The 18,014-nt window shown below is 41.4% G+C and overlaps 2 protein-coding genes across 4 annotated transcripts; one reads left to right on the top strand and one right to left on the bottom strand.

The window, feature by feature from the left end:
* The first annotated feature begins 327 nt into the window (after window positions 1-327).
* On the top strand, window positions 328-3,846 carry rep15 (RAB15 effector protein). Of its 3 annotated transcripts, none has more exons than XM_061721195.1 (3): window positions 328-458; window positions 1,276-1,593; window positions 2,406-3,846. In XM_061721195.1, exons 2-3 carry the CDS (start codon window positions 1,327-1,329, stop codon window positions 2,949-2,951), a joined length of 813 nt encoding a protein of 270 aa, XP_061577179.1. In that variant the 5' UTR covers window positions 328-458; window positions 1,276-1,326; the 3' UTR covers window positions 2,952-3,846. The 3 variants fall into 3 exon arrangements, with proteins under 3 accessions (XP_061577179.1, XP_061577180.1, XP_061577181.1); XM_061721196.1 differs by lacking the exon at window positions 328-458 and adding an exon at window positions 830-909; XM_061721197.1 differs by lacking the exon at window positions 328-458 and having other exon boundaries at window positions 1,128-1,581.
* Window positions 3,847-4,913: 1,067 nt separating this feature from the next.
* poglut3 (protein O-glucosyltransferase 3) lies at window positions 4,914-16,730 on the bottom strand. The gene is made up of 6 exons (XM_061721193.1): window positions 16,458-16,730; window positions 14,587-14,784; window positions 14,054-14,337; window positions 13,761-13,965; window positions 9,687-9,883; window positions 4,914-7,581 (listed from the first exon to the last, which is right to left on the bottom strand). Exons 1-6 carry the CDS (start codon window positions 16,660-16,662, stop codon window positions 7,141-7,143), a joined length of 1,530 nt encoding a protein of 509 aa, XP_061577177.1. The 5' UTR covers window positions 16,663-16,730; the 3' UTR covers window positions 4,914-7,140.
* Between the last annotated feature and the right edge of the window lie 1,284 nt (window positions 16,731-18,014).

Here is an 18,014-nt window from a genome sequence, read left to right as displayed (position 1 = left end):
CAAGAAAAAGCTCTGAACAACTTTCTCAGTCAACAGCCTCCAGGTGAACGTGTGAAGACACAGTGTCCCTGCCGACTGCTCCCATCTAATCTGCTGACGTGACCTCCTAACGAGAGCAAGCGATAAACTGTCCTGATCCACTCGTCTTCACTGGCACTCCCCTCTAAAAAGAGACAGTTTGTTGACTAATGAACCTGTCTGGCTTAACCCTGCTACCTAACATGTGATACAAGTCTCTGGTTAACCTGTTTGGAGCGCCGCGCCCATCCTGGCAGTCTGGAAGACCTCCCTTTTAACAGAAAGCCCTCCTTGCTCTGCTGAACGTTGTGTACGCGATCTCTTGGTCCTGAGTGTACAGGAAGCTCAACGCCACACACGTGTACAGATGTTGCGTATCTCAGCAGGGCGGGAAACAGACGACAGACAGCGGAGCTGCAGGAAGCTCTAGACCCATCCTGGTGAGTACTTGTCTTAGAGCCAGATGTTGTACACATGTACTGCTTCACTGAGCAGATCCAGACTGGTTTTAAGATGCTGCAGTTTACGTTTGACTCCACCTTTCAGTGCATCAGAGGTGTCAAGTAACGAAGTACAAATACTTTTTTACCTTACTTAAGTAGAAATTTTGGTTATCTATACTTCACTGGAGTAATTATTTTTCAGACGACTTTTTACTTTTACTCCTTACATTTTCACGCAATTATCTGTACTTTTTACTCCTTACATTTTAAAAACAGCCTCGTTACTCTATTTCATTTCGGCCTTTAAAAAAAAACTATCCAGTTAAATTGCTCCATCCGGATAGAGTGAATTTGGTTGTGGTTGTTTCAGATGTTCTTGTCCAGTTTTGTTCTTACATCCGTTCCCTCAGATTCCTGCAACTAAACTTGGATGTACATTCCAATAAAGGTTAGGATAAATGATAACATGCCTGAAGTTTGACTTTTTGCACCATTACAATACTTATAGGCAACTAGTCATCATATCTCCTGCTCTCTGAAACACATGTTAATGCTCAATAGTACACATATATGGTCCTTTAATATATTTGCATTATACTAAGATGCATTCATTTTCAATGGCTTTTGTCCTTAATGGCTATTTTCCCCCTTACATTACTTTTACTTTTATACTTTAAGTGGTTTTGAAACCAGTACTTTTATACTTGAGTAAAAAACTTGAGTTGATACTTCAACTTCTACAGGAGTATTTTTAAACTCTAGTATCTATACTTCTACCTGAGTAATGAATGGGAATACTTTTGACACCTTTCAGATCATCAGGGAGACCAACCTCTGACCTCCCGCCCTGTCTCATCGCTCCACTATGGGCCAGAGGACCAGCTTTCCCGCTCCTAACCTCTTCCAGAGCTTCAGCTTCTTCTCTTTTAAACGCGACTCACCCAGACGGAGGTCCTTCCATCGGCCCACGCTGGTGCGCCCAGGCATGTTCACGACCCCGACCAGCAGGACGAACATCTGCGCACCTCTCATCAGCAGCTGCATCGCCGCAGCCTCGGCCAGAACCCAGGAGTACCTCCACTTCCAGGATCCGGAGGACAGGTTTCACCCAAGTCCTCAGGTGTTAACTCAGGTGCCTACTTTTATCATCATTAGGGGTGGGTATTGGGAAGGACCTCACGATACGATACGCATCACGATACTTGAGCCACGATACGATACACATTGCGATATCCCGATAATGCGATATCCCGATTATTATATTCTACACAGTTCACCGAAAAATTTAAAAATGCATTACACATCTTAAAATCCAAGTTGTATATATGTACATCAGATGATAGTGATGGATCTTAAAATCCGAGTTGCACGTTCATCAGATTATAGTGACAATTCATGGGACAAACTGAGTCAAAACAATGTTTTATTATAACTATACAAGCTAAAGTTACAACATATTTGTATATGTTTTTCATATTATTTACATCATATGAAATTAACATTAAATTTAGTATGAGGTTGCTTTAATTATGTGGCAAATGATAATAAACACAAGAAAGATGGAACTAAAACCAAGGACAGGCACAGTGATCAGTCAGTATAGATATAAATCCATAAATAAATAAACCTCTGTCCATTATTTTTCATTTTTTAAGGACAGGCCATTGTGTTATATAAAAAATAAATTATAAAATGAAATAAAACGTGAAATAAAACCTGAGCTCAGTGCAGGGCCCTCCCAGGAGCACTGGGGGATAAAAAATATATTAAAATAAAAAAAAATCGATATTCAAATTTTGAATATCGATATTGAATCAGCTGGAAAAGTAGTAGTATGGATATATTGCCATATCGATATTTTTGCCCACCCCTAATCATCATCACACTCAATTTCCAGTGAACTGAACTTCCACCCAGCCATTACAGCTCCTCCACCTCCAGCAGGTCTTCCTGATGACCTGCATATCCCGGAGCGCCAGCCTCGACATGACCGAGACCTTCACCTGCACGGTCATGACACCCGAGCAGCGGGTGCTCCTGGGTGCTGACTGGGTCTGGACGGCGCTGCAGCCGCCCGCCCTGACCCCCAGGACCCAGATTGCTGTGCGGGTGCTGCACCTTCCTGGGAGGGAGGAGGCCGCGGAGGCTGCAGCCGCCACGCGGGCGTGCAGCGAGGCGGTCCGGATGGCTCAGGCGGAGTCCAGCCACAAGAACATGTGCGAGAGGATGGTGGACTTCTGCACCTCAGTCGGCAAGGACTGCTACGCCCTGTTTCTGTTCTTTGGGAGGAAGGATGACAGGAAGAATATCTACGGCGTCCTCAGCAACAACTTTGAGGCAGCCATTGGGAAATGTGAGAAGATAGACAGAGATTTGATAGAGAACTTCTTCAAAGGTTTGAGGTGTTTTCAGACGACCTCTGGGATGATGGAGGCGGTTGTCACCAGGAGAACGGACGAACCCCTCACCCTCATGATCAGATTTACCTGAAGTGCCTCACAACGGTGGTCCAATACATGTATTTGAAAAGAAAAGTAGTACATTCAGGGTGTTGGTGGTAGTAAAAACCAACACTAGTAGAGGTTTTCTACCGTTTACTGGCAGTCTTGTAAGAATGAAGGAATTGTTGATCGTGTATTAGGAAAAAAATACACTTTTATAACTTATATAGTTTATTTATAAACACAAGAAACGTCCCAACTCGATAACTAGACAGCTCCCATGCATACATTGTAATAAAGCCAAGTTTTTGAAGAATACAAAGTGCTTCCTTGAGCTGGCATCATCTGGCCAGCAGGGGGCGCCACCTACGGTACCAAAATCACATCCATTGGCTTGAGAAACTGGAACATTTTCTTTATTCATTTTTAGGTTAGTTATTATGTTTATTGGACAGGATTTCTATTTAGTAAATGTAGGTCTCATGTGAGGAAGGTTCACGGCTGAGGGTGAGTTCCAGGGTTTAGTCGCATCCACTGTTGTCATTTCTTGTTTCAAAAGGCAAAGATGTCAACAGCTAAACTTAAGGTTTCCTGTTAAAATCATCTTTTACATCAGAATAATACATGACTGTTCTAAGATTAACATGAATAACTTCTTTCATCTGTTGAATCAGACCAAAAGGGCTGGAGGGAATGATTTGGGCCTCTTCTGCTCGTCTTTTGTTTGGCGCCTGTTGTTGAGGGGGAGTTGTCATTGGTCGTCAGGGGAAACTGCAGCAATAAGTAAAGCCAGTTTTAACATTTGCGTGGCCTTTTTCTCGACGTCGACAGTTGAAGAAAAAGAAGAAAATGAAGAGCGACGGCCTTATTTCTGCCAGACAGATTTGTCCTTTGATGATCTCATACAGACTTGTTTAAAAGAAAAAAATAATAATGTATTGACTATTGACTAATAAAAGTTGTTTTTGAATTGTTATTCAACAGTATCATTTAAAAAAAATCTAATGATTGAAACTGACCTGGACAAATTAGTTGAAATACCTTGAAAAATATTGAAAATAATGTGACCATGGTGACATGTTAAACTAAAGTGTGTCCTGTTACTAACATGGCAGGTGTCTTCATTCGGCCAGGTTATTGAAAGGGTTAAAAGTGGTCTGCCGTTTGGTTTCATGATGTTCACCACACTGGAGGTGGAGCGGGGAGATCTGAGGAGATCTGAGGAGATCAGACGGACATTTCCAGACAAGCATGTTAAAGTTACAGTAAACTGTGACTACAGTTGTTTAGGCTCCACGGGACTGCAGGACACCTCCCTGGAGATGGCTGAAGGAGAAACCAGAGGAGAAATAGGAAAGACAGATGATATGAGGAGCCCAGAACAACATCCCAACAGATTCAAGGTGAACCTCAAGGTCAAGGTACAGCAGTGTCAGATCTCACCGTATATCAGTCACCGTGGGCGACTGGGGAGGACGTCACTGTTGAAAGCAGATAAAAGAATTCCAGGTGCATTTACAAGCCACAAAGTTTGTAGGAGACCGTCCTTCGACAGGTGAGACAAACCTGGAGCATCAGCTCTGTGTTCACAGAGGCAATGTTTGGTTTGGAACGGACCACTGGACTATTCTCACGTGTCCTAGTCCTGATCCAAGTCCCACCGAACATCTGGCACCAAAGCTGAAACATGCGGCCAGGAGAAGAAGCTGGAGCAGTGTATCGTGGAGTGGACCACAATACCTGTGGACAGGTGCAGAAGTCCCGTTGAGAGTGACAGAAACCCCCCGGATCAGGTGATTGCCTTAAAAGGTTCTGCAATGACACCTGGAGCCGTGGTCCTTGACGGAGGCTGGATGGAAGAGGAAGCGCATTTCTTGTATATTTTCTAAGTTCATCTCATTCTTGCATCTTTCCAAATGCCATCTGCTCCAGATGTGGTTCCAGAATCCACAGCATTCAACCGCTGTTCATCCGACAAAGCAGCCTTGTGTAAATACACGATACAGGGAGGTGGCGTTCAAACTGCTTTATTTACCAGTTGTACATATTAAGAGTTTGTATATAAAAGTAATTTTTATAAGAAGAACACAGCCTTATATCAAAAACTTGGAAATATTTCCATAACATGTAATAAACATTTGGATGATTATTTAATCACTGAAGTGGACATTCTGACACAGACGTTAACTCATGGCAACATTAGCATCTTTTTTTTCTTTAAGGCGGATACTTTCTGGTCTTTAGAATAAGCAGAAGAGAAAATATATAACAATGTTCTTTCATGATAAGCCACAGCAGGAAATACAAACAGACCAGGAGAGACTCCCAGCTTTAGAAAGAAAAGAAACATCCATGTCTATCATTCATGGTGCTGATAAAATCAGAAAAGTAAATGTTACAAGAGTAAAATGTCTGAGCGTGGCACCAACACTACAGATTAAAGGAATCGCTCCCCTGGACATTAAAGATTCACCTGCATTACAGAGTAACAGAAGGTTACTGCTGAAGGGAACATTTTACACATGTTTGTAACACATGTTTGAGGTGCAGGAAATGATGACTGAAATCCTATCAAACCACCTGCTGTGAACAGAACTGTAAAAGGCAGGTTTCAAAGGAAGCTGCTGATCTGCATCCTCGAGACATCACCACAAAAACATGTCACAGACATTTCATCAAGGCCACAACACACGGCACCCACTTCCCCTCATGAAACAAAAACCCCAACTATTTTGCAAACTTATGAGATAAATTCTGTTGCTTCAACCACACATTTTAGAAAACATTGAACATTTAAGTTCTACATTTCGACACTTCTTATTTACTCTGCATGGACTGACTGTGTGCAGGACAGACTGCTGTTCTCGTGTGCAGTCGTCTGGTTGGGTTAATCAAACACTGCAGTGAGTAAACAGGATGTTTGTTAAGCGAGGTGTGCAGCTGCATGAATGATGCACAGCAGACAGAAAATATCTTACCCTCATGGTTAAGCATTTTCATATTGTGGAAAATAGGAGAAATAAGACCTCAGTGCAGTGAAAAAAAACGTAATTTTAGACCTATTCCAGTGAATCTAACCTTTGAGATGTGGAAAAATGTTGTCTAATGTCCAACTGTATGAAACTGAAAATATGTTATACTGTATTCTTGTTTCATAAAGATCATTCTACTTCAAAGAGCCAAATAAATCTTTATGATGAACTATAAAGTTACAGCAACTACTTTTAAAGCAACTCTCTGAGGCCATTCCACTTCTGACCACACGGGGGCAGCACATCAGTTTGACAGAGACGGAGTTAAGGCCATTCAAGCCGACTCTCCGGAAATATTTAAGCTCCATCTCCACCAAAGTTCACCTCTAAGTGGAGAAAACTATTTGTGAAACATTCCGGATCGTCCGCTTTCACTCTGTGATGTCAGTGTCGCTTTTGCTCTACGAGCCGCCGTGTGGCCATGAATGGTACTGTAACATGGAGCTGGTTCAATAAAACTCCTGAGGCTTTCACTGACACAACACGTGTGTACAGACGTATGCGTTGTCGTTTCACCCTTTGCTCAAACTTGTGACATCACAAAAGTCCAGGTTGGATCCAAACATCAGCAATAAAATTCCCTTTGTGGCACAGAGTGGAACCGTTTTCTCTTGTTTCCTCTTCAGCCGTGCACCATAATCTTTATTACATGCGTGCGATCGCTGCCTGCTTTTCCGGTCGGTGCGTTTCACCTGGACGTCGGTCTGACAGAGGCACCTACAACTACATCAATACATAGTAAATACTAACAAGTATGTTTTCAGATAATCGGTTAACAAATCAAATGTAAAACTAACGACTCCTTCATTAAGCTGTGATCGACGTGACCTGCGAGGGAGCAGGACTCTGCATCCCTCGCTTCTAAAGTACATTTACGTCAGAGCGGTATGTACCTACGTATTTGGGGAGGTGGTGGGGTTACGAGGCCATACGAACCGGATCAGTTCCATGTTTTACAAAAAGTTATTTCAAGTAAACTACCAAAGATTTACGCTTTAACTTCACACAAATATCTGAAGTGAAGACAGAGATGAAGGTTACGTTCATTATTTAAACCCCCCGACAACCATGTATCTAAAATAAAAGCAACAGTAACGTTGATTTAAAACTGGACTTCACATTGTCCCGCAAGCGTCAGTAGCTTTCATTTTTATGTCACGAATGTTTTCAGGAAAAAACGATATAAAAAAAAAAAGGCACAAGTCATCATAGTTCATCCTTCACATCTGTCGGTGTCTCCTCGGTCTTACGTCCACACGTGCAGGCGGCGGTGTAGTCGTCCGGCTGCGGGACCAGCTCCATGTCGGCGTGCAGCGCCGGCTGTCCGAGCTGCCGCTCCGAGTACTGGCGCAGGACTGCGTAGTAGTAGCAGTACAGCCGGCTGGGCTGCAGCAGCTCCCGCGCCGCCGCCTGCCCGGCGCGGGCCATCTCCTGCGCCTCGCCGTCGTTGGCTTTGGCCCACTGGATCTTCTCCAAGAGGTCCGACATGTTCCTCCTCACGGAGACGTAGTGACTCCCCGCCGTCAGTCGGCTGTAGAAGTGTTCGTAGTACTGCGAGTCCTGCTTCAGGACCAGACTGTTCCCCAGCATCAGGTACGGGAAGCGATACGCCGCCACCGTCCCGTCCACGTTCACCTGGTACTTGTACTGCAACGGGGAGACAAAGTGGGACTATGCTATGATATATTGGTTTAACGCTGCAAACGAGAGCATCAAACAGAAAGTATGTCATAAAGAATGTTTAAAATTTTTTTTTAAAAAGTTGTCAAATCACTGTGGATTACCTAAGAATAGGGCTGTGCGATTAATCGATTTTAAATCTAAATTTAATTTATCGGATTTATTAATCAAGACGATGTTAAAAAAAGGATCGATTTTCTTTTTTTTGCAGCTGGCTGCATGCGTCTAGTCATCTTTGTTTGGTCAAGAAAAAAGTAAATGTCACTTTACTAAACTCAAGGAGGATTTACAGTATCTTTCAATTGCACTTCATTCCCAATAGGGAAATTTGTTTGCTATTTTTCTTTAAAAATAAAGATAAAATATTTGAAACAATTTATTTCATTGTCTTTTGTAGTTTTATCAAAAAAAATCGAAATTGAAAATCCAGTTTTCATAGAAAAAAAAAAAATTGGGATTTTATTTTTGTCCAAACTCGCCCAGCCCTACCTAAGAATACGTCTAATAAACATAATCAGTATAGATGTGTGATGAAATGTTGCATTTATTAAACTTGTAGACCATGGACTTGACAGTCTTTGGTCTCGGGTCTCTCGGACTTGGATCATTGAGATGCCGTTGCACATCAATGTGACAAAATCTTGTGATCAGCAGTTCTTCCTCTTGTTAATGTATAGTTTTGTAAACTATTTGTATTTTGATGCATCTGCATGTGTGTCTGTATTAAGTTACAGTATTGTGTTTATAATGGCCATGTTTGAATAAATAGATGAATAATATTTGCATATCGACTGATTAAGCATCAGGTCCATTTCCGTGATGCTGATATATACGGTGTAATCTGATTACTACAATGGTAAATAATGCAAGTTCAAGTCGATAATCGTATCTTTAATATCTAAAATTCAAGTTTCATCTACAAATTAAGTCCAATTTAAATCAGTAACATTTACTATCCATTACTTTTCTGAGGTGGAGGGGGGTGTTGGAGGCTGGTTATTCTGTTAGATACTTTGGGACTAGTTAGTAGTCGTGTCAATCCTTAAAAGCACTGGAGTCAATCCTCCAATAGTGTAGAAATAGCGGTAGTGCAGTCGCCACACATATCTGATCTCAGCTGATTGATGAAAACATTTATAGTGAGTTCAACATCAGACATCCACCTCTCTGTGTTATTGTGCTGCAGTTCAAACAACCTCATTTGGAAACCAGCTGAACCAGGATGGTGCTGATGTTCTACAATCACACAGGATCAGGACATAACTAGGTTTGTTTTTTTTTTATTTTGGTCTTGAGCTGAACTAGTTTTGGTCTGGATGTCAGTTACGTCACTGCAAACGTCAGTTACGTCTATGCCAGGGGTCGGCAACCTAAAATGTTGAAAGAGCCATATTGGACCAAAAACACAAAAAACGAATATGTCTGGAGCTGTAAAAAATGAAAGGTCTTGTATAAGCCTTAGAATGAAGACAAATGGTGAAAGGAGAAATGTCGAAAAAAAGTCAAAATGTGGAGAAAAAAGTAAAAATTTAGAGAAAAAAGTACAAATGTTGAGATTAATGTACAATCTCGAGAAAAAAGTTCAAATGTTGAGAAAAAAGTGGAAATGTTGAGAAAAAAGTCGAAATGTCGAGATTAAAAAGGAAAGGAAAAAGGAAGAAAAAAAAGTGGAAAAAAGGAAAAAGAAAAAAAAAACAAGAAAAGAAAGAAAAAAAAAGAAAAAAAGGGAAAAAAAGAAGAAAAAGCAAAAAAAAACAAGAAAAAAAAGGAAAAAAAAGGAAAAAAAGAGAAAAGAAAGAGAAAGAAAGAGAAAAAAAGGAAGAAAAAAAGAAGCAAAAAATAAGAAAAAAGGGGAAAAAAGGAAAAAAAGGTGAAACATTTTTGAAAAAGCTCCAGGAGCCACTAGGGCGGCGCTAAAGAGCCGCATGCGGCTCTAGAGCCGCGGGTTGCCGACCCCTGGTCTATGCAAACGTTAGTTACGACTATTTTGACACTCTCTGGTCTTGGTGTGGTCTTGGTCTCGGTTCAGGTGGTCTTGACTACGAGTTTAGCATTTATACACGTTTCCTCACCTTAAAGAAGTCGAAGAATCCGACAAGCGGAGCTTTCCCCACATCCTTCTCCCTGTCTCTGAAGAAGAACCAGGCCGTGATGCCGGCGTCCAGCAGCTCGGGGCTCTCCTTGGACAGAGACACCAGGTGAAGCCGCTCCTCGCGGCTGTCCCGGCCACGGAAAAAGGCCCGCTCCGTTTTATTAGCCCACGGAGGCCCTGACACCCGGCGGTCCGGAGATGAACAGAAAAATTGAACAGAAAAATCCAGCACATGAGGACACACAAGGTCTAAAAGGTTGTAACTAACGGAGTTTAAAGACATGAGATTTAAGATGAAACTGAAACAGAAGAAAGTGCAGGTCTTAAGGCTGAAACTGATCAATATATTTGTAATAGCTGTGACAAAAGTAATGAACTATTTGATGAACAAAATAAACAGATGGGGTTTTTCTGATCACTTTTCTGCCACGCCTCTTTTTTTATTATTCTTTATTGATTATTTGACCCTTCAGCCTCTTGTGAAGGGAGCTGGTCCTTTTGTGTCCTTGGGACAGCTGCCCTGTCGTGTGGCTAACTTCGCTATGGTTTAACAATTTACTACTTTAAACAGCAACACTTTCATGTAAACAGCTGGTGTGATGCTCGTATCTCAACTGGCTCATTGTGCTCCCAGATTGAGCGGTGCTGGAATCAGAAACACTGACATAGCGGTTACACAGCCCGACAAGAGCAGACAGGACGTCCTCATGGCCTCAATAAGCTGCTAAAATGTGTCTCTGGGTATTGAAATGTAACAAAAATAGCCAGGAGTCGTAAAAACAAAGCCATGACACACATATTAGGCTAAAATTAACATTACCAAAAGGTCTGAGGCTGATGTCGTACTTATGACCAGAATGTGAAATTAAATCTGTCAGTCAAACATCAGACAATATACCAACCGGTATAATTAAAGTCCAGGCCGCAGTCACACACGTATAAAATTAACCTTAAAAGAAAGTGTGAGAACGACTAATGAAGACGTCGAGAGCTGGAAATGACATCAACGCCCACGAGCTATTCTTGATTCACTGCCGTCCTCCAGGTCACAGACGATGCGCAGAGAGGCATCGTGCTCAGATCACAAGGCAGCGTGATGCATCCAGACCGAGCCAACAGGCCCAGACCCACAAAACCGAGAAACTAAAGACCTTATGGAAGCGTAGGGACAGGGCAGCTAACAGTCCTGCCGGGGCCCCGGACAAAATAATCTAAGATGGGCCCCCCTGCTCCCGGATCTCTCCTTCTCCCTCTTCCTCTCCTCTCCCTCTGCTCTTCAGGTTTTTATACAAGCTAATGGACGTTAACATTAGAGATAGCCAGTTAGGTTAAGTTACAAGGTTGGTAAACGTTGGCTGTGCTGTTTCTTACCTTGCTCTACGCTGACTTTATTAATTCCAGCTTCACCGTCACCACCTTTTTAAAATATTTGTGTAGAGAATCTCTGAGGCCTCTATATTCTTCTTCTCTTCTTCTCTTTTCTGAGCACCGGACTTGTGCTGACCAGATATTTTGACCATTCTAATGGTTGAATTAAATGATAACATCAAATTTTGATCAGCGGCCAAACCATTTTTGTGTTGGGTGTTCTTGACCACAAGGACAATTAGGAAGAAAACAAATAACAAGCTTTTATGTAACTCAAATACTACATATTTTTTCCACAAATAGGCATATTTTGAAACATTTTGAAAAATGATTCCATAATGTAATGAAAAAAAATAAAAAAAATTAAATAAATACATTTTTTTTTTTCCCAGTTCTGGGCCCCCCCACTACCCTGGGCCCGGGACAACAGACCCGTTTGCCCCCCCCCTATCGGCAGGCGTGCGTAGGGATGCTGAGACCTGGACCAGGAAATGTCCCTGCTCCTGGCAAATCTTCTGACTTATAGAAGACCACCAGAGCAGTGAAGATCCACCCTCAGCTAACAAATCCAGTCAGGTAAACTCCTTTGTATATGTGGGTGTGTTACTGCATTGTGCATTTGATCCTATTAAAGAGGGGGTGCACCATAAATATGCATTTCTTGGTTGGTCTTTAATCTAAGAGTCATCTGGAGTGAGCTTCAGTGAAGATAAATGGGAACAAAACTGAGTCCCCTTCTCTAGTCAGTTGTTAATTGTCAGCTCATCAGGGTGGGGCAAACACAGACCTTTTGAGGATGATGAGAAATTGCTTTTCAATGCTGTAACTGAGATCCAGCTAAATCTCAGGCAGAAGCAACAGTGGAGGGTTTAAGAGGTCGCAAGACCGTCTCCTGTCACATGTGGGTTTAACAAAAGGGTTCATCAGTGAACCTCCCCAGAACTGGTGATTATTTTCTGTCAGTGCATTCATGCAGAATCCTGTTATCATCCAAGATCAGGAGATTTCAGCACCATGGCAACCTACTAGTTAACACGAGGCTCTGAGGGGAAACGTACTGCAACCATCCTGTGAACGTTGCACCGATCTTTGAAAGAACGGCACACTTTAGTTGCACCATCACCCCTCTACCCTCCCTTGTGTGTACATTTGTTCAATATGAGCAGACCCGGATCAAACTAATGTTCTTTGGTCCAATAAATCTCAATTAATGACTGTCTGTCACAGCAAATATTTTAGGGGGACGAATTATACAATTGGAGGGAAATGATACATTCCACTTTGCTGGCATATAAAACCCATTTTACTCATGCTTTGACAAGTCAAAACGTGCACTAGGAATGGGCGATATTTTACCATTCACGATATACCGTCAAAAAAATTCCCCACGGTAAGAATTTGTCATCTTGCGGTACAAATGATAAATTCCCGTTGATGACGTTTTTGTGTAAAGCCGGATTTATAGTTCTGCGTTAATTCGACGCACAATGTACGTGTGAGGGAAGGAAGGAAGAAAAGAAGAAAGGAAGAAATGGGCCAGAAAGAAAGATATCAGAATCAGAATCAGAAAAGCTTTATTGCCAGGTCAGACATAAATCAGACGAGAGAACTTGACTCAGGTTTACACCGATGGCACCATTAATACGGACGCCATTTATATGAGCCAGAAAGAAAGAAAGAAAGTTATGAGCCAGAAAGAAAGAAAGAAAGAAAGAAAGTTATTAGCCAGAAAGAAAGAAAAAGAAAGATATGAGCCAGAAAGAAAGAAAAAGAAAGTTATGAGCCAGAAAGAAAGAAAGAAAGAAAAAGAAAGTTATGAGCCAGAAAGAAAGAAAGAAAGAAAGAAAAAGAAAGTTATGAGCCAGAAAGAAAGATAGAAAGATATGAGCCAGAAAGAAAGAAAGAAAGTTATGAGCCAGAAAGAAAGAAAGAAAGAAAGAAAAAGAAAGTTATGAGCCAGAAAGAAAGAAAGAAAGAAAGAAAGAAAAAGAAAGTTATGAGCCAGAAAGAAAGAAAGAAAGAAAGAAAGAAAGAAAGAAAAAGAAAGTTATGAGCCAGAAAGAAAGAAAGAAAGAAAGAAAAAGAAAGTTATGAGCCAGAAAGAAACATAGAAAGATATGAGCCAGAAAGAAAGATAAAAGATATGAGCCAGAAAGAAAGAAAGAAAGATAGAAAGATATGAGCCAGAAAGATATGAGCCAGAAAGAAAGAAAGAAAGAAAGAAATGAGCCTGAGAGAAAGAAAGAAAAAAGGATAAATCCTGTTGATACTTGTTTGTGTAACAAACATGGTGGATCTGAGTCATTCCAGTTTTGCGGTACAGGTGGACTCATTTAATTGGTTTTTATTAATTCAATTTAATTGGTGTAGTTTAGTAGCATTTAGTATTTTTTAGAGCAGTGTTTTGGGGGCTCCAAAGACTGAATGTGGTGATAGATTTATAACTTTAGTTATAAAGGTGGAGTTGAATTGGTATTTTTTTTTTAATCGTAATTTTTATCGTTATTGGGATAAATGCCAGAAATTATCGTGATACATTTTTTAGTCCATACTGCCCATCCCTAACATGCACTAAAGTATGTTACAGTGTAATTACTTTTAAAATAACAGACTGGACTCTTTAAGTGGTGTCCAACTAGCCGTTAGTGCAGGACTAATGATAGGCCCCTCAGGGGTGTGTAATCACCTGTGTTGCCCTGAACAGACAGCAGGTCGTTGGTGACACCTCTCATGGTCTCCAGAGTGGAGTGTGTGACCTCATACGTGGGGAGGACGATGTCCCGCGTCTCCGTGGAGCCGCACCACGACAGGATTGGAGCAGCACCCTCCGTTCGCGTCTCCAGAGGCCAGTCTCCCACGTTGATGAAAAACTCCACATCAGGCACCCTGACCTTAGAAAGCAGGAGGACACAAATGTCAGCAAACACATTTCCTGCTGACTGAGGCTTCGCATGAGCAGTACAGAGGAAACGAACCCACCTTCCTGGTTAGAGACAGCAGTATCTCATCAGAAAACATCTTGAAGTCGGTGTATTTCCCCAGCGTGCGCCGGTACACCTGGTTATTGAGGATGGAGTAGTGAATGAGACCTCCTCTGTTGGAAAACCTGCCAGGCACTTCGTCTCTGATATGCTGGAGGTCCACAGAGGGAAAAGACTTGAAGTCTGCCTGAATCTGAGGCTCCTCAGTGGGACACTGCATGACGGTCTTCCAGACCGAAGCATCGGGCTCGGGACAATCACAATACTCATGATACACCGGACCTACGGGTTGACAAAACAAACATCTTCCGTTAAAAGGAGGTTGTAACATTAATTTCCTTACATCCAAAGTCCATTTTTACAGTAACTTTAGTGTTAAACACATGCATCTTCAAAAGTGAAGAGACATTGATAAAAATAAGCTTCAAACTTATGAATTCCTTTAAGTTTCTTTCCTTCCTCTCTCTAAATGTAGTTTCTGTCCACATAAGTCATCTAAAACTAGAGGATGAAGGTGGTGTGGTGGCAGACCTGGGATGCTGTAGGGTGACCCGGCAACAGCAGCATCCTGGTACAGCACATGGACCTGCAGGCCCCGCTGGGCGGAACCGTAGAGCCGGTACCGCTGCAGGAACGAGCCGTCCCCCCGGTCCAGAGGGGGGGGGACGTGGATACGGATGTACTCGCTCTCGTCCAGCGGGCTTATCTTCACTTTGAACGCATCTTTACCTGAACAGCACATGCAAACATCATTTAGAGCAGTTCTTCTTCGTCGGCTTCCCTTTCGCACTACACGACTAATTCACGACCCCCACACCATTTATCACATAAGAGGACCGAGGGTGTGTGTTTTGTTTTTAAATAACATTTAAACTCTTCTGTGAGATCATTTAACTATCCATCACCAATATTAAACAACCTTGAAAATAACCTGAACAATAAGTTAAAACAAGAGGTTGAGGTAGGGTTGCCAACTTCCTGTAAAATAAATAAGGGACACCTCAACCCGATTGTCTTCCCTCTTCCTGGCGTGGTGAATTTTTTTAGCCCCTTTTTTTGTGAGTGAAACGATTTTTTAACTATTTGACTTGAACCTGAATTGAATTAGATGCATATTTTTGAATGCCATGAACACATGGAAAACAAATTATTATCCAGCAATTTACTTTAATACAAAATAACAAAATGAACGGAACAAAATAGGTATCTTTCTTAAAAAGAAACCTGTCCTGCTTAACTTGAAATTGTATTAATTCATATAAAAACAATAGAAAGAAAGCAGAACATCCATTCTGTAATAGTGCACATTCTAGTGCAATAACAAAAGTGCAAACAGAAAGTTTAGAACTTTAGAAAACTTGTAAACATATTTGTGCCTCAAAGGCCATGACTGTAGGCTACAGTTGTAGTAAAACAGGAAAATAATAACTTATGAACTCAACAGCTCAATGCCATTTTCCATTGGAGATGTTTTTGTGATGACTGTCATTAATGACCTTAATGAAAAGGCTTTAGAGAAAAGACAGAGTTATACTTTCAAGCACTTTCAAGCACTTAAACTTGCTTGAAATCCTGGAAAGTGCTTGAATTTCAATGTTGTGTTTTCAAGGCCTGAAAAGTGCTTGAATTTTAGTTTAAGTGCTTGAAATTATAACTCTTGTGTCTTTCACAAAATTGGGATCAGACTGTATAGTTTAGTTATTACAAGGAGAAATAAAATCAGTAAGATGAAACATAACTAGATGTTTACAGCATGATACAATGTACATAATTGTGATAAAAAGAGGAAAAAATAATTATGAGTATATATATTCCTGTAGATATTTTATCCCAGTGATAAGGTGCTTGAAGATTTTGAAAATGACCCTTGAAAATGCTTGAAAAGTGCTTGAATTTGACCTTGAAAAATGTGTAGGAACCCTGTAACTAAATTAGAGGGTCTAATTTAATGTGGTACAGAAACAGAACATCCATCCTGTAATAGTGTACATTTTTAGTGCAATAACAAAAGTGCAAACAGAAAGTCTGTAGAAAAATTGTAAACATATTTGTATGACTGTAAGCTACAGTTGTAGTAAAACAGAAAAAAATAACTTATGAACTCAACAGCTCAATGCCATTTTATGACTATTTTTTTGACTCTCACAGTAAATACTTTTAAACTAACCCTAGTTGAGTGACGCCTGAAGGCAGATTTATGGTTCCGCGTTACACCAACGCAGAGCCTACGGCGTAGGGGACGCGGCGACGCACACCGTACGGTGCGAGTCGCCGCGTACCCTACGCCGTAGGCTCTGCGTCGATTTAACGCGGAGCCATAATTCAGGCTTTAGGGTCGGGTCAAACAGGGTGTCGCGACTGAAATAAGTAAATAAACCACCATCATAGCAACCGTGCGTTACCCGGGGAGGCGGTGAGGTTGTCTCCCGCCGAGTCCACCGCCTGGATGTAGAAGTAGCGGACCGGCAGCGCGGCGGCGGGCTCCAGCCCGGGACCCCACACCAGGCTCCGCTCGGGGCTCAGCGCCCCGCCGCTGCCCGGCAGCAGCACCGCCAGCACCAGCCCGGCCTGAATCACCAACCAGTCTCCAAGCTGTTTACCAGCCATGTTTCTACATCTGCCGCTGGAGCTGCTGGAGCCGCTGGAGCTGCTGGACGACGAGCAGAAAGTTTGTCTAGAAACGCCTACGCCGACATGTTGGATGCAGGACACGCCCACCGCCCGGTGGTGCCTTCACGGCCATCGGGAATGTTTAGGGATTTAATTTCAGTATTGATTTATTCTTTTTTAAACGACCATTAAACAGAGGTGTCAAAAGTATTCACATTCATTCCTCAGGTAGAAGTATAGATACTAGAGTTTAAAAATACTCCTGTAGAAGTTGAAGTATTTTTTTGTTAGTTAGTTAGTTAGTGATTTATTCCGAACATGCAAATTATATATAACGTAAATATGAACTCAAGTATCAACTCAAGTTTTTTACTCAAGTAAAAGTATAAAAGTACTGGTTTCAAAACTACTTAAAGTATAAAAGTAAAAGTAATGTAAGGGGGAAAAAGCCATTAAGGACGAAATACATTAAAAATGAATGCATCTTAGTATAATGCAAATATATTAAAGAACCATATATGTGTACTATTGAACATTAACATGTGTTTCAGAGAGCAAAAGATATGATGACTAGTTGCCTATAAATATTGTAATGGTGCAAAAAGTCAAACTTCAGAGGTATGTTATCATTTATCCTAACCTTTATTGGAATGTACATCCAAGTTTAGTTGCAGGAATCTGAGGGCAATGGATGTAAGAACAAAACTGGACAAGAACATCTGTGCCACAACCACAACCAAATTCACTCTATCCGGATGGAGCAATTTAACTGGATAGTTTTTTTTTAAAGGCCGAAATGAAATAGAGAAATCCAGAACCTCAGGGGTCTGGGAGCTTCATAGGGAACTAACAGGTCCAGCATGTATTTTGGTCCAAGACCATTCAGTGCTTTGTAGAAGAAGCATGTGAAGACAATGTTGCAAACAGCAATTTCTGCTGTTTGCAACATGGGAATTGGTTGTTTTTTGCAGAGGTGTTTAATCCAGATGCCATAAAGTAAAAACCCTGCTGTGTTTCTGGATCAGCCTGTACATTTAGAACAGGGGTTTTCACTAAGGACCTACCATTTACCTGCAGAGGAGCTGGTTTAGTGTTTGGTTGGAACAACTGCTGGACAGGATTTTTACTTTATGGCACCTGGATTATACACCTCTGCTTTTGATTGTTGTACATTGAACTATAAATGACTAGGGGGAAAAAAATAAGGAAAATAAAATCAACGATATCAGCCATGACAACTTTATTGGTACCCTCAATTTAGTATTCTGTTGTCATTTGATGCAACTGCTGCAATACCTGTTACTGTCAATGAGACTTTTGTATCAGTAGCCAGGTATTTTTGGTCCCCT

This window comes from Cololabis saira, chromosome 5, assembly GCF_033807715.1.
Source record: "Cololabis saira isolate AMF1-May2022 chromosome 5, fColSai1.1, whole genome shotgun sequence".
In the NCBI taxonomy this organism is placed as follows: Eukaryota; Metazoa; Chordata; class Actinopteri; order Beloniformes; family Belonidae; genus Cololabis; species Cololabis saira.
Note: the sequence above shows the minus strand (reverse complement) of the source record. Positions and strands in the feature narration are given on the sequence as shown.